Source organism: Ostrinia furnacalis, unplaced genomic scaffold (genome assembly GCF_004193835.3).
Source record: "Ostrinia furnacalis isolate ACB-3 unplaced genomic scaffold, ASM419383v2 OfSCF3022, whole genome shotgun sequence".
Taxonomy (NCBI): domain Eukaryota; kingdom Metazoa; phylum Arthropoda; class Insecta; order Lepidoptera; family Crambidae; genus Ostrinia; species Ostrinia furnacalis.
Window position 1 is genome coordinate 1,251,581 of NW_021133261.1, and position 16,306 is coordinate 1,267,886.

At 36.6% G+C, this 16,306-nt stretch overlaps 3 protein-coding genes across 6 annotated transcripts in view; 2 read left to right on the forward strand and 1 right to left on the reverse strand.

Annotated features, from left to right (window-relative positions):
- Positions 1–1,502, forward strand: part of LOC114357048 (coiled-coil domain-containing protein R3HCC1L) — a 44,501-nt gene extending 42,999 nt beyond the window's left edge. For all 4 annotated transcript variants that reach the window (XM_028310481.1, XM_028310483.1, XM_028310482.1 and 1 more), the window contains one exon: positions 414–1,502. The gene's annotated coding sequence lies outside the window, so the exon portion shown is untranslated. The remainder of the gene's footprint in view (positions 1–413) is intronic.
- Positions 1,503–6,469: 4,967 nt separating this feature from the next.
- On the forward strand, positions 6,470–8,418 carry LOC114357070 (uncharacterized). Its single transcript, XM_028310517.1, has one exon. The coding sequence runs from the start codon at positions 6,708–6,710 to the stop codon at positions 8,376–8,378; it is 1,671 nt and encodes a 556-aa protein (XP_028166318.1). The 5' UTR covers positions 6,470–6,707; the 3' UTR covers positions 8,379–8,418.
- Positions 8,419–9,165: 747 nt separating this feature from the next.
- Positions 9,166–10,249, reverse strand: LOC114357094 (uncharacterized). Its single transcript, XM_028310553.1, has one exon. It carries the CDS (start codon positions 10,247–10,249, stop codon positions 9,227–9,229), a length of 1,023 nt encoding a protein of 340 aa, XP_028166354.1. The 3' UTR covers positions 9,166–9,226.
- Between the last annotated feature and the right edge of the window lie 6,057 nt (positions 10,250–16,306).

Sequence of the window (16,306 nt, forward strand, 5' to 3'; positions counted from 1 at the left end):
ACTTATTTTTCTCTAGAACACTTGCGTGTGCCATGCTAGTTAATAAGAAATATTCAACAAACAGGATTTATTAATTTACGAGGGCATATTTAAAAAAAAACAAACCTATTCATTCCATTACCTTCATCAGCACCTCATCATCTGCACATGAATCGTGTAAGAAATATACAATTAACAGGTAACTTAACATTTATTTATTTTTCATTTTGTGTATTATATTATTTACTAACAAAAATTTTGCATGTGATCTTTTAATTGTATTCTTCAGATATAAAAGATTTGGTCTACAAATTACACTAGATTCTTTCTAAATGCTCGATAAGAAGTTTATTCACACATTTATTTTCTCTTTAGTCGTAGCCAATCAATAATGTACTCTAATCTAATGTAATTATGCTTCAAATTCTTTCCAGGTGCAGACCGTTTCACCCGGGATAACGTCCATCCAGACACTACGAGCTCTCAAATAGTAAATGATATTTGTTTATGTAACGTTAACATAGTTTTAGACATAGTTATTTTTTTAAATGCTGGACCCTAGCGAATAGATTACGCGCAAGAGGTTCCCGCCCTTATGCGTACGTGTCATAAAGTTAAGTTTCGTTCGTTAGTTAGTTTACGATCTAGCATAATTTCTGTCTTGTGATTTGACTCAAGCTTCCTGTGCATACGACTGATATCAATATGTAGTTTTAGTTTTGTATTTGGTTTTTAGGGGTGCTACACATGTAAGCGGGTTATTTGGAACAGCTGAGCGGTAAAAAAAGATATCGATGTGATTTCCAAAGGGTCCATGTAAAATGAAAATAAAATAGAGGATCCTTGGTATATGGCAATTCATCCCAACATTCTTATATTCTTGACAGCGACAGTCATCGCAGCGAATGAGTTTAACTTATGTTGAACTATCCAATAAAGCAAATGGTTAATGATACCAAAATGTCTTGGAACCTGTGATGTAGATAAATGTTTGTAATAGACGCCAATTCAAAGGCTGTCGTTTAAAAAAGTTTTGCTGAACCGCTTCTATGTGTATCACGCCTTACACTCAATTATTTTCTCGATAACGCTATAGAAATGTGCATTTAGTTTGTAAGCATCGATAAGTCACGTGACTTGTCTATATCAAAATTGTAACTCGTTTCTATGGCCTTTATCGAACTTGGAATATAAGTTTTAGTACGTGGATACACGGTGACAGTTAAATATAATGGAATTGACGTTTTATATGTCTGAAACTCGGTTTTGACGTTTTAATATCTTTCTATTGAGATACAATTATTTGTGGGACCATATTTTGTCCTTTAAAAGAATTTTACCTCGATGTATCTGCCCTATTTCAATGATCTTTGGTCATAATATCTTCTTTATAATAATAATTGTGAATAATAAGTATTTTATCGTTAAATCTACCTAATCAGTTATTCGCTAAGTATTCTTGTTACCAATGACATTGATCTGATCGGCAAAGTTGCTCATGTGTCTCTTCTAGGGCGGGGAAATGAAATAACAACATCACTTGAGTATTTAATAGAATGCATTTCAGTCACCTTAGTTATACTTTTTCTTTCGAAACTTTCTAGTAAATTAAATTCTTCCCTCTATAATCATCTACCTATATGATTGAATCTCTCAAGGCCCATTTTTTCATATAATTTTTCAAATTAATCTATGAAATAAAATACTTTATGATCTCTCTATTTTATATACCACAAATAAGTTGATTATACATAATTAAATGGACAGCAGTTTTACATAAAATTATCTTATACACGTCGATAAGTTAAAAACCGGTGTCTATACCAATCATAGACAAAGTTGTCTATATTAGAGGCTGCGGCTGTCAAAGTGACAGTTGACATTTTCGTTCGGCAACTTAAAATTTTTAGGTGTGCACGCTAGACTATACCTAATAGCACTCAACCCCAAGATTTATAATTTTATATACCGTGTAATTGCTATGCTCACGTGACATTGGCAAACGTGGAAACAATAGCCATAGATGATAAGAAGAAGTGCTAGTGTTTTGTTTCATTTCCTCGCAAAGTATCTATGTATTGTATAGTATTTAAAAGCCAAATATTATTTGTTTATTGCGTTAGTTGCTGATTTGTGCCTTCGCGTCTAGTCCCGCGCGGGCGAGGAACCTCTTGGCGTTGGAACATAGGTGGGTAGGCGGGATAGCGAAATACGAACTCTATTGTTAAGGTACTCGTAAGTTTAACGTAGACGCGTCCGAAAATTCTCATTTACCCTTACATTAAAACAAAAAGGGAAGTACGCGCTAAAAATAGGTTCTACTGCACTACGTAGGCCGATCCGGTGAGCGAGACAGAGCTAAGAGCTCCAAGCTTAGCGAGATATTATACGCCCGTCACAAACGATGCTTGCTTAAGTGAAGCAGCAAATCGAATGCACAGCGTTGAATAGAGCTCTGTGGTGATTGGTTCGTGTGTCACCTGTGCGTCCTCTCGCACTGTGAGACCTCATACTCATAGTAATGTTTGTGAATACGGGCGATAGTCAGCGAGTCAGAAAGTGACAGTTGACATGTCGAAGTCAAATATTAGGCTTGCATCTAATTTGTGCAGCCCACTTGTGAGACGCTAGTACCGTATCTTCCCTTTTCGTTTTAATCTAAGCATTTTCTTCGCATTGCGAAAAAATAAGTTGCAAAAGCAAGATTAAATTGAACTAGACATTCGCTAGGTTTGGCGTTCTCTGTCTATTGTATTAAGACTTGTAAAGACAGATTAAGAAAACTTTGTGAAAGTAAATGTGTATTGTTTCTCGCAGACAAGTCTTTACCAGTCAATAGTACTTACACTAGTGCTACTATTAGACGATTATGGCGATTATCACACTGCACCGCGCTCCGCCGCGGTACGCGGGACGACAGATTTAATCATTGTATGCAAGTACCTCAGTTTGTATAGAAAACACGCGCGGCACTTCACACTGACAACGCGTCTGCGCGCGGGATTTTTTATATGTAGCCACGCGGACCGCGGCGGAGCGCGGTGCAGTGTGATAATCGCCTTAAAGAGTTTTAATACTCAATATTTTATTGCTTCACCATAATGTATTGTTTCTTTTTTTGTGATTTTACATTTGGCATTGACATATTGAGCCATTTGCATTAAATCAAAGTAATTAATTTTACTAAAAAAGTATAAAAGCCGTAACGAAGATAGCTCAAGCAAATAAAACTTGCACGATTTTTATTAAATTAAATTCTATGTCGATTTTTTGTCTCTTTTATAAGCTGCAAATTCTAGCTTTAAATAGCTATGAAATATCAAATTAATACAGAATCCGTATTTTTTACAAATACTACAATATTGTTATATTATACGAAAATATAAAAATACTTATACACAAAGCCTCTACGAATAAACGTTGTTCAATATCTGTTTCACACGATTTCTTTCTCTCTTTCATAGTAAAATTTATATAGGTTAATACAACAACGTTTATTTGTTAGGGGCAATTATTTACTTAAATGGACAGCCCTTGGAGCTAATTTTTTTAACTTACTTTCTAGCATAAGATTCAAATTGATAGCGAAATATTTTTATTTAAAAAAACTGTCAATATGTCATAATGGTTGTACGAATAAGTAAAAAAATCGGCCCCTAAACGTAAAAGAAGTGATTCAATTTATTTGAAGTAACGCTTTGTTTTATATGTGAATTGAACTGATGATTCAACGATATTTTTATATCCTCCGGGGATAGAAATGCTAGATATGACTGTTTCAACTCAAAATTATGATATTACTTCCAAAATTGACTAAATTATTTAATAAAACAAAAATCGTAGAAATCTTTTGATGTTTTAGAAAATTACATTGATTTGTCAATTAATTGTTATCTGGTTGATGATGAAGTAGAGATGATAAATTAATATCAGCTATGATATACAAAATATTTTTAAAAAACTTTAAAAATATGTTAAATAAATCCAATTAACTGTATCAAGCATTTCCGTCTCTACTTTAGAAATCAGAACTTAAAATACAGGGTGTCTACTTGTTATTTTTCTTAAATTAAGGAAATCTAACTATATTTTTGTTTGTAAATGTATCTTTAAAAAACTAGCATGAGTTAAATTTGGGTGACTTATCTCTATCTTAATTCATATTATATCTGTCTCTTCGGCTTGTCACCCTGTATAAGCATTTATGAATGTTACCAATTATTTTCAAAGCCAAAGATCTGATTTGTTATGGTGGCTTTCGACCGATTGATGTAAAACATTGACGACTAAAAATGTAAAATAATACCCAATGAGTGACTAAATAGTTTAAACTTGCATGTATATTTTGCATGAAAACGAAATATATTATGTTTTTATCTTTCTCGCAGCATGAATGCAAGGTCATATAAATACGCATGGACTTTAATTCGTTGTGCAATATATATTTTTATGTACCTACATATTTAATAAATAAATATAATGCAAACACAATTTTATATTTAATTTATTTATCAAACCGTCCACACGAAACAATAATAAATATTTATATAAGTATGTAGTGGCAACACTATTTACTACGCATTATCATTTTTATTTGTTGATTTTGTGCCTTTAGACTAACTTCCTTATTCACAAATATTAAACATACTGTCTTAAGGATAAACAACACATTCATCACAGGAAATAATATTAATCTATTCAACCAACTTTAAAAAATACTGTCGAATTAATTCTATGTAATGATTGTAACATGTCTAATGGCACTGAATTGAGTTTCAACTGAAATTAATAGAGTATTGGTGGTAAATTAGAACAGTAGCAAATTAATTGCATAGTTAAATTACTGGCAGCTGAAAACCATAAATGCATGAAAGTCCAAACTACTTTCCCAGAAAAGGAAAAATTTCACTTGCATCACTTTGACCACTTTGACTCTACTTTAGCCATTTAGGCTCATGACATGACATACCAAATAAGTAATCTGTGTGACATACATAATCTTATGTGGGACTTATGTAGGTATGTTGCAATTGTATCCATTCCTGTCACACAAAGCGAAAAGCCAACATGCACGAAAGTGATAGATACACCTGAAAATACGTAAACGGTTGAGATTAGCAATTAATGGTTAAAGTGTATTAACCCCTCAAACGTAGCCCGCCGTGTGGGCTTAATTCTTTTCTGGTGACAAACTCGCATGCTCAAAAACTAGTTTTTTAATTTACAAGCTAGTATATTTATTTTATTTATCAAAAGCATGCTACACTGAGAAACAAGGCTTTGTTGACTGACTTTTTGAAATTTTCGAGATATCAATTTTTGTCGACTACAGTCAATGTTGATGACAAGCCTCATCATCTGTACAAAACGAAATATCTCAGGAAATTATTATTTTTGTAATTAAGGAACACGTGAAATTATTCTAAATTTAATTAAATAAATAAATTATATTGTTTGATTGAATAGATCTGTTTTATTTCTAAATTCCCGTGATTATTTTTTTACTATTTTATTTACCTAATACTGAGATGTTAAGGTCAACACACAGAATAATAATAAGTACTAAAACACTTCAAATGAGCATGGAACAATTAAGTCAAATTATACAAATAATTGCCCTTACTATGGGGCTGTGAAAAATAACAATATCATAGACTATTTTTTAAAGTTCTTACTTAGCTTACTTATGAATTCTATACCATGCAAATTGAAGTTACTTAGTATAACTGCGATAGTTGCATTTCATATTTACCAAAAAGTAGAATGCGCGTTCTCAATCTTTAAAAACAGTCTGGGAAGATCACAGGTGCGGATGCGGGCAGCCAATCGTTGCGGTAATCCTTAGTCCAGCTATTGTCCAGCTTATTTGGCTTTCTTGCGCTGCTTCTTCTCAGCACTGGCCCATTTATTGTCCTGAAGCAGTGGTAGGGTTAATACTGGGACGTGTAAAAGTGCTTTTTTAAAGCCTATTTACAGAAATAAATGAGTTTTTTTTTAGTGGACGTCTTTTGGTTGAAACTAGAATGCGTGCGTCTGGCGGAGTAAATGTCTCTATTGTGAGTATTGTGACCCGATTCACAAATCGCCCAGACGGTGGCCGAAGGTCGCACATTGTAAATGAAGTAAAGGGAGTGTGACGGTCGCTTTTGTTCTCTATCAGAACTAGAAGCTAGAAGTCTTTATAACCTATGAAATGGCCATTTTCCATGGATATTGGATAATTCAAAGATAATTTATGTATGTGCCGTACAAACATTTTTCATTTTCCTTAGAATGAAATCTAAATTTTATTGTATGAAGAGTCTCTATGTTCCCATACATGAGTAACGTCTCCTGTATTTTCCCCTCTCATGTAATTGCAATTACTTACATAGGTAGGTTTCAACGGTAGGAACGCAAACTGTACAAGAGATGATTTGAGCCATATGACAAAAACTCACAATAACTTAATAATCAAATTGGCTACCTAGTTAAATAATGTTCACGATTACCTGCAGCCAGAAAGTAGCAAGTTAACCGATGAGCACAACAACACTGTTACTCCTCAAGTTCAGCAGTAACAAACACTGATATTGTGGTCAATGGAATTCCAAAAGCTTGACTAACTCACAGGTAGCTATTGAGCATTGTGCATGCGGGATATTTCTCAACTCGTCTGGTGACCCGCCATTGTGACTGAAACAATGTTGTGCCGCGGATGAGGGAAATAATAAACACTAAATATAAACATGATTAGAAACGGACACTTCCAGTTTATACATTGTCCAACGACGGAATGCACGTCTGATGTTGCTAAAATGTTCCGTGCCGTGCTCATATTTTTACTACTAGCGCGAGTGAACACCGAATTGAAGTCGGTGCAGCAAAGTGTTTATGTTTCGAGGAAGTCCAGGTCGAATTCGGCGCCCATAGAGACCGGCTATGTGTACAGTCAAGTCAACAACAAGCCGGGCACGCTCGCGATGTTTGGCAGCGACGCAAGCAATTACAACTCGTTCGGCATAGGACAGTACAACGACTATCCTGGCGAGACATCCAAATACGACAAAAAGTCAGCGCCCTACAAATATGCTTCGATGGAAGATGTGCGACCGGCTATAATGCCCTACACCGAACCACCGATGTCAAGTTACGACATAAATTACTCAAAATCAAAAGCAGAGATGAAATTCGACTCGCATTACTTGCCATCGAAAATGAAATCCGACGCAATGTACGAGAAGTTAAAGTCGCTGATGCATTATAAATATCCCGATAATGGACCGATGGTTGATGGAGCTTACGACACCATGAACGACTACCGCATTGACGAAGACGACATCAGAACCAGTTCCAGGAGCACATACGACAGTTGGCCTTACTTTTACCACAGTCCCTATGAGTATGAAGCCATGAAGATGGGTTCTGATGTAGAAAAAGCTAAAGACAAACGTTACATTTCCCAGTCGAACCAAGACAGCATTCCAGTTCACGAAGATGTTGATGATATTCCACACTATTACAACAGGCCTGTTGAAACCACCATTCGATATGACCGTGACACATCTGCTGATAATCCTGTATTTGGTGATCAGGCATTTTTCTCGTTTGTGCTTAATGACTATTTTGATAAAAGTAGTGAAGAAGATCCCTTAATTTTCAAAGGACTTGATTGGGGAAAGGAGTTTGACCATGAAGCGTCATTACCTGATATGGATGATTACTTGAAGAGAGATAGACGTTTGGGGAGTAAAAAGAATTACGATAGCAAAACCAAAAATTACGATAACAATGCTAGAGATCAAACCAGTCAAAAGTCGATACAGAATTATGATTCATCTAAACTAGCTGCTGGTGAATCATCAACTGAAAAGGGATATAACAAAAAGCACGCATTTGATAAACATGAAAAAGGTGATGAACGAAAATCAGATAACAGATCAGCTTATGAAAATGCGGGTAACAATTACAGAGGATTTAAAGACTTTGTCGACACCTTCGCAAATAAGTTCGGCGGGGAAGAACACATGAAGGATTCCAAATACGTTCTCAAACAGAATGCTGATAAAGGTGAAAATAGGAAAGGTTTCCGAAGAGTGTACCACAAGGATGAATACCAAGAAGACAATGAATTCTTTGATAATACAAATAACAGTGCTAAGGCTGAAGAGAAAGGCGGTTCGACTGTGCATCGGGGAGGCTCTGAAGCGTTTTTGAAGTCTCATGCTACTGCGGCTACAGGCAACGAAGCAAATGCCTACAATAACGCTGGTAATGCTTTAAACAACAGTTTTGAGAGGAACCATAAAGGACATGATCAAAATAAAGGATTTGACAATGAATTCAACAGATACCGTGACGTAGCCAAGAAAGCAGCTCTAAGTAATAGTGCGGATTATATTGACCGATACAGATCGTAATTAAATCATCGTTAAATGAACTTTTAAGTATGTTAACAATGCATTTTATAGATTATATTGTTGTACTTATGTGTAAGTCTCGAAAGTTTTTTGTTAATTTTAATAATGAAAGTTAGTAGGTACCTGTCTGTATTTTGCAGTAATGCTGCAAAAATATGTAGCACAACTAATGCAATCGACACACGGTAATAGGTCTTATATTTTGCTGTACAACCTATATTTTTTTGGAAATTATATCCTATGCTCTACGACGTCCTATAACTTTTTGTGAATTCTAAAGCTTATAGGTACGCCAACTTCACTCTATTGAATATTTAAATGTATGGACCTACATTATTCGTTCTATGAAATTGTTTTTATTACCTACCCATGTAGAGTAGAGACGACAGCAAATCAGATTAAACATAATGGTTTTGAAATCGCACTTATTGTAATAATTTTAGAGACTACGATGTTTAGCTTATGAGTAGTCTGCGTTGTCCGTAAAAACGTTTATAAACGTAGTAATTTCAACATTGCAACTTCGAAAATTGTTTTTGATAATGATCAATAAGAACACTGTAACTTGTTCATTTGTTAACGTAATTGTAATTATAATACTTTTATACATTTTAAAATAAACTTTTGTAATAAACTGAAGTATCTAGTGTATTATTGAGTTCTACAATAGTTATTTTCCTTCTCCTACTTGCCTTCAAATGATGCAGACATAAAAGAAAATGAAAATATAAAAAAAAACAATTTAGATTGAAATTATTTAATAAAAACAACTGAATTGCGACTTAAGCTATGTACTGTAAACCAAATTCAAACCAATATTAGTCGTAAGTATTGTAGAAAAAACACGATTAAAACATAAAATGATTTCCAGTCAGAGGGTCTACCATAGGATCGTTAGCCAGGTCACTAATGATGTCAGGAGTCATATCTGATGGCGGCCACATTGGTTGGAGAGCATTTGCAACGTTCGTTAAACCTGTCGCAGTTTTATCACCCATTTTACTTGCGATAAACTTGACAAACCAAGGTGATCTTACTACTCTCACTGGATTCTTGTTATTAAATTCCTTACTCTCTTCAGTGTCATCTGAAAACTCGTCATCCGTGTCCCGTTTCGTCTCAATTTCTGGTGCTTTAGTTGTGGTGATAACGTCATCGTAGTAATCCTCCTTCATCTTGTGTGCAGCTTTCTTGGATATACCATTCTTCGTACGTTTCAGAGGCTCCGAAGGAATTACAACTTTGCTTTGCATTTTGATTTCAGGCGGTGATAGTGACGTTGGTCTTGTTTTAGGAGTCTTCTTCTCACCATTTCCTTTAGGTTCTTTAAGTTTTAGTCGCGGCTCTAAAGGTTTCCCTCTTCCAACAAATTCATCGTGATTAACGTCGAACTCGTAGTCATCTAAATTGAAGTCCTCGTCTTCATGCTCACCAGAATCAGCGAATTTCACTGGCGATTTATTCATTTTGCCTTGGAAATCTTCGTAGTCGACTTCGTTAAATTTTGGTATTGGTTTCTTCACTAGGGTTTTTGTCGGTTTGACTTCTTCGGATTCTGTTGAAAGTTTTTTGGTTGTAACAGTAACTTCACGAGATTCTTTAGCTGCTTTTGTTACTTTCTCATCTCTGGACTTCGACCTCATGCTGTACCGTCCTCTCCTGATGTAAGGCTTGAATTCTTCTTTTAATTGAAAGTTTTCTTCTCTAGACATTCCGATGGGGTCTTCGTAAAAAGCTTGTCTGGATACACGAACGGGATGTGTAGGTTCTGTGGGTGGTGTTTCGTCATTCTTCTCCGTTTTATCTATTAATCTGCCATTTATAGAAAATATTGAGAAAGTAGCTATCAGGGTGATCGTTAATGCTTTCATCTTACGTACTGTTTATCCGCTGGTGACTGGTCGACTAGTACTCGCGAGTGTGTGGAGTATAATGTAACCTTTAATGTTATTAGTTATTGTTCGCGTAGAAAGTAAGACAATGTGCCTCTCGTGAGAATGACGACTGAGTAATAGATTTATTTTTTAAACACAATGATTGTACGTATTGTTTATTATTATCGACTGGGTTCCGTGGTCAACCGAGCATAAGATGAACTTATGATTGTATTATAATAATTTTAATTATAATTACTTTAATAGGTACTTCCTTTGGTAGATATTATTTTGTCGTTTTGGAAATTAGTCTTGCATTACTACATTCGAATTATTCCCACAAGTATTTAACCAAATAAAAGCAAAGCTATAATATTGGAAGTATAATCTAGTATGGTATTTTTCTTTTACTTTCGTGTACCTAGATTGTAATTTAATCCTCTTTTAAGGATTTAGGAGCTTTTTAGCATTCGAAATACCTAGTTAGTTTAATAAGACTTTGTAAGGGCTTAAAGTACAAAACAATACAATATAAAGCAAATAGATTCTATTACAACTACAGAAAATACAACGGTGCTTAGATCAATGTGCCGTCTTACGATTGATATATTTTATATTTTAAGCCTTACGTATTTGTACTTGGGAATATAAAATCTGCGTATTTTCAAGTTTTAAGCTAGAAAATCCGTATATTTAATTTTAATTTCATAGATTTAAACTAAATTCTAGGTTCTCTACATACGTTGTGCCGGGTGTCAAGTCAACGCGTGTTTATTTACGTTTCCCCAATGTAAACATGTTTATTTGTTTGCACGAAAAAATAATAATAAATGCACGTAAACAATAGCGTCCACGTTAGTTTATAAGATGAACGTGTCAAATTCAATTCAGTCGCAGGCCTCCGGTCAAGATGAAGATCATAATTACGATCTGTGGCTTGGTCTTATGTATTCATACATTGCCGTCAGCCCAGTCGCACTACTTGTATGCTGACAACCCTAACACAGGGTATGTCAGCTTGAACAATGGGGGAGAAAATTTCCCCATCGGATTTAACGGAAAGCAAAGGAGATATCTGGCCTACCCCAACGCACAAATGTACCAGAGGTCAACTGATCATGGAAATTCAAAAATAACCAAGACACCAACCGAGCCTGCTGAAAACAGGAACAACAAATCCACCTCAAAACAGCAACCAACGGAAAAGCCGAAGAAACAGCAGAAGAAAGACGAAATCAATTATATTCACGATCCCAGAAGCGTCAAGGGGTCGAGAGCAAGAACTGGACAAAACCAAATCCATAGCCAAGCTACGAAGGCAGTAGGCAATGCAAGAGGCAAGGAATATGCTCAATCCAATCAGAATAACTTCAATGGTAAAGGAAACACGTACGATAACAAAGGGAACATAGTTCAAGTTAACGTGCACAAGACGCAAATTCCAGCTGAGCCGCAGAAGGTTAAGTTGAACGCTAATCGACAGTTGACTGCACTATCCGTTCAAAGAAGAGAAGATAACTACAAGAAGATGCCAACGTCCGTATTAGTGGACAAAACTTTGCAGAAATCAGCCAATTTCAAAGAACGTAACGCTCAGATTATGTCCCGAGTTCTAGATGACATGACAAAGAAAGTATCTGATAGGAGAATCAAGAACAACGAATACAAGAAGAGAGACACTCAGAAAACTAATGCTAAACGCAATATTGTTTCGGATACTATGAAAAAATATATCGGGAAGGACATCACGATGGCCAAGGACATCACGATGGCCAAGGACATCACGATGGCCAAGGACCATCAGCCTAGAGATGCAAGGATTGGCAGTCGCGAAGAAGAAATTGAGGACACCAACGCGCCATACGCTCTGTTCTACAGAATGAGCCCTCAATCCTTGGACAACCGCGAGGGTTTCTACCTTATGAAGTCTATGGAGGATGAGGGAGAGACATCCTTCAGCAACAAAGAAAAACGTCTGACCGTAAACTACCAGAATGAGGTCGATCTCAAAAAGGCAAAAACAAAGAAGAATTTTAATACTGTTAGACTTAGGAAGAAGGTAAAGAATTTGTCAAACTTCAGAAGCAATCCCGTATAATTTCCGATTTCCTTTGTAATTTCCTTAGCTTCAAACCGAGTAAGTAAAAATCTCTATACTCGGTCAAATGTCTAATAGCAGATAATATCGATCTATGTAATGCAATTCTTTAAGAATAGTTATTCAATTAAATAAGATCGAAGAGTTGTTGTGCCTGATAAATAAGAAATATTTAAGTGTTTTTTAAAACGGTTTAATTACGTATAATTTCCCAAAAAACCGTATTTTTGTCGGCAGTCATATGGATCGTTTCATTCAGGGACTTTTTACCATCCACTTTTTATACTCACTACTGTCGCAACAAAAAACTGTACTGTACTTAAATGCGAAATTGTAAACGTTTTCTAATAAAATAAATAATAAAAGTGTTTTGTTTGACACAAATATATTACTTTAATTATTATCAAATTTGATTGATTTTATTGCAGTCATTGCAACAGTGAAAGGCGCTTTAATTAAATATTTGCATTAAGTTAGGAACTTTTTTATTTTTACCTGATTTGATCGTAATTAGAACTTAACTCAATCAGTAAAATCAGTATGTTCGTAAGTCAGTCAAGTTATTAAATGAAACATTTACATAACGGCGAAAAAGTCATAATCCCAACTTTATGAACACGATTAATAAATAGGTAGAATCAGATTTTCACGAATTCCGTTTGATGGCATTTATGTTCTACTACAACTTTACCCTGAACTCTACAATCATGTACATAAAGCTAATAAGTTTTATTATTCCATCCAATGCAATTTATGTAGCACAATAGCGACAATAGGCCATGCTTTCAGTAAGTCCTTTGTAGAGCGAACTCAATCGAACCGAGTCGGTATGCGAATGCACTTATCTTTTTACACTCGGGCGCAAGACAAACGCGCAGCCATGCACCGTACAAATTAACACAGGGTTTTTCATTATCATTGACACAGAAGACCATTGCCCAATCTAGAGAGCGCTCTCGAATCGGTCCATTTATGAATGTCAACGTTCGATTCAGTATTATGTTCACTATATAAATGATCGGGTTGACCTTTGTCGTCATTACTCTGTTAGACGTGGACGACGTAAACATGGCGCGGAGAATAGCCGCTTTGCTGTTAGTCTCCGCTATGGGGACCTGCATGGAGATGCGAGAGACTGTCGAGAGGATGGTCATGGTGCGGACTACGGGCTCGGACCTGCAGCCGGCCGCCACAGGCTACATTTACAAGAAAGAAAGCGACGGCCCAGCGAGCGTCATCAAAATGGGAGAGAGTGAAGTCATGGAGCAACTGTCTAAACTCTACAAGCAACCAGAGTCCTTCGCCGCGCCTATTCCTGCCGCAGCCAGTGCATTCTACGCCAAAGAAGAAGATGAAGACAAAGCAGCATCCCACGCGGAAGAACACATCATTCCTGTTCTCGAGAAATCCGACGAACATCACGACGAAGTAGACGGCATAGCTGATGACGACTACGCGAAAATCTTCAAGGAGTACGGGGATTATGGAAACGATTTCTCGGATTACCTTCACGGCCTAGGACATTTCGATCACGGGATTTATCATGGGTATGGGGGAGGGAGTGATTATGGGTCAAAAGGACACGAGGAGCACGGTGATAAGGGATACAAAGGATACGCTAGTAAACATCATTATGGAAAAGGGGGCGCTGGAGATTACCACACAGAAAAGTATGAAAGCTTCTCAGTATCTAGCGGAGGAGGTCATAAGAAAGGTTACGACGAAGCCGACGGTCATGGGAAGCACTACGAACATGGGAACGGTTACAAAGGGGGTGATCACGGACATAAAGAATCGCACAGCAAAGGGGAAGAGGTCGATGGATATCACAAAGTCTTCAACAAAGACGAATTCAAAAAGGATCACGACGTTTATGATGGAGAAAAGGTCGAAGGTGGATTCCACAAGCACGGGGATGGACACTCGCATCACGGATCAGACGCCGGAGAGTTCGAGAAGGGAGGCGCACACAAGTCAGGGCATGACGAGGGTGGTTTCGGAAAGGGTGGTTTCAGTGAGGAGGAGTCCGGAGACGAGCACGGAGCCGGGCACTCCTCGGAGGAAGGAGGGGAGTCCTCCCACCACCACGAGGGCGAGGGCGGCGCCGAGGGCGGCCAGTTCGGCGGCAAGAGCTACGGCTTCGAGATCAAGCACTGACGCGATGATGAAGATTGTTGTTATAGTTTTGTTGACTTTTGGTAGTGTTTTGTAAATATGCGTAGAATAAGTAAATATAAACTAAGCCAGTTTTTCCTAATTGCACTTTTATTTTTGTTTATATTTATGCCCTAATCACTCGATAGTAATATCCTCCCTGTAAGATATTATTGAGCTATTTATATTTTATCTCTTATGCAAAATAATAAATTGTCCCGTAGAATGAAAAAAATCTAAAGCACTCATAATTCAAAAAGTAATCTGTTAAAAAATCGAATAAGTCTATGAATAAAATAAACTCGTAGGCAGGTACTTACATACTACAATACACAATTATTATAAAGGTCCCTATTTTACTCGTTATTCAATAATCATAAAGATATTTTTAGACTGCTCTGGAATAGCCCTAGATCCTAACTATAAGAGATAGGTACTTACTTAACCTTGGTTCTCCATATTTTTCTTTCAAAATTTTACCAAAATTATGATCTTACAGGCGCGTCTAGGCGGGTGGAAATTATAGGTACGGTTGTTAGGGCGCAATCTTAATAGGGAATCTGAAATAATTTTTGTTATAACCTTTTTCCTCTAGTTAGAGGAACATTGTACCCCTGACCCCAAAAAGACCTTGACCTAATTTATGCTAAAATTCTTGCTAATTAAAAACTACGTCTACGTGCTCTCCGCATTGTAAACAACAACTTGTTGCTCAAATTATAAATCTGAAAGTAACTCTAATTTTTCTATGTACTCGTACATGTTACGTTTTTAAATCAAATAAATCATTTCACTTAATATGATGAGTAGGGTGAAAATCCTGCCATAGAATAAAGTTTGTCTAAAAAGGGTTGCTAACGTCACGCTAGCGTCGCTGCATCGCTGTTTTCGACAGTGTTTCACAAATTCACAGTAAAGTTTTATTTTGTAAGCTGCACTGCAAGCAAGCGTGCTCCAAGCGTAATGAAGAATACGCGTCTATGAAGCGACGATAGTCTAGCAGCACAAAGGCAACAGGGTCGTCAAACATAAATTGTTTCTTCAAACGCGATATCTCCAGCTCATCCTAGGATATGTCCGATTTGTTCCTAGGTAATATCGACTGAGGTCACCCTCAACTTGAAAGCAGATAGCATGATCATGAAGAAAACTCAAACCTGACATAACGAACTACTTCATATACCTCATGGAGCTTAAGAGGCAAGAGCCTGTCGATGACGCGTTTTTATCGCGCGTTCCGAATCGCGCCATCGAGGTTCTTAAGTAAAACGCGCGAATGTGGACAGAACGTAATGAACCTCTACACTATCGCGCGATTCGAGACGCGCGAGTAAAAACGCGTACAGGCTCTAACTCTAAGGCACTTTAAAGTAAGGTGTATGTAAATCGACTCGACATCGGTCGACTGTAGGTTTGTTTATGTTCCATGATACATTACCGTGATGATACCAGACCAGACCAGACCATGTAAATATACATTTGCTGCATGGTCTTGGAAATTGATGGACAGCTAAATTGGGTCAAAAACATGTGAACCCCGGAACAGCAAAATAACATATGCATAAAAACTATGCACTGAACTGTGCTTCGAACCCAGGACCTTCGACTTAAAAAACCACTTAGTCAGTGATTAACCACTTGGCTGAAAGAACGTTTGATTAAATTAGTTACTACTACATAGTAGGCACGCATTTACTTATTATAACTTTTCTTGCTAGTAATAAGCTTTAACTGTAAAATCTAAGATAAAAAAATATGTCAATGCAATTATTCACACGTAGGTACCTACATACTCGTAAGTG

Coding starts and splice junctions, on each gene's coding strand:
- LOC114357070 (XM_028310517.1), top strand. CDS start 6,708: ATGATTAGAAACGGACACTTCCAGTTTATACATTGTCCAACGACGGAA.
- LOC114357094 (XM_028310553.1), bottom strand. CDS start 10,249: ATGAAAGCATTAACGATCACCCTGATAGCTACTTTCTCAATATTTTCT.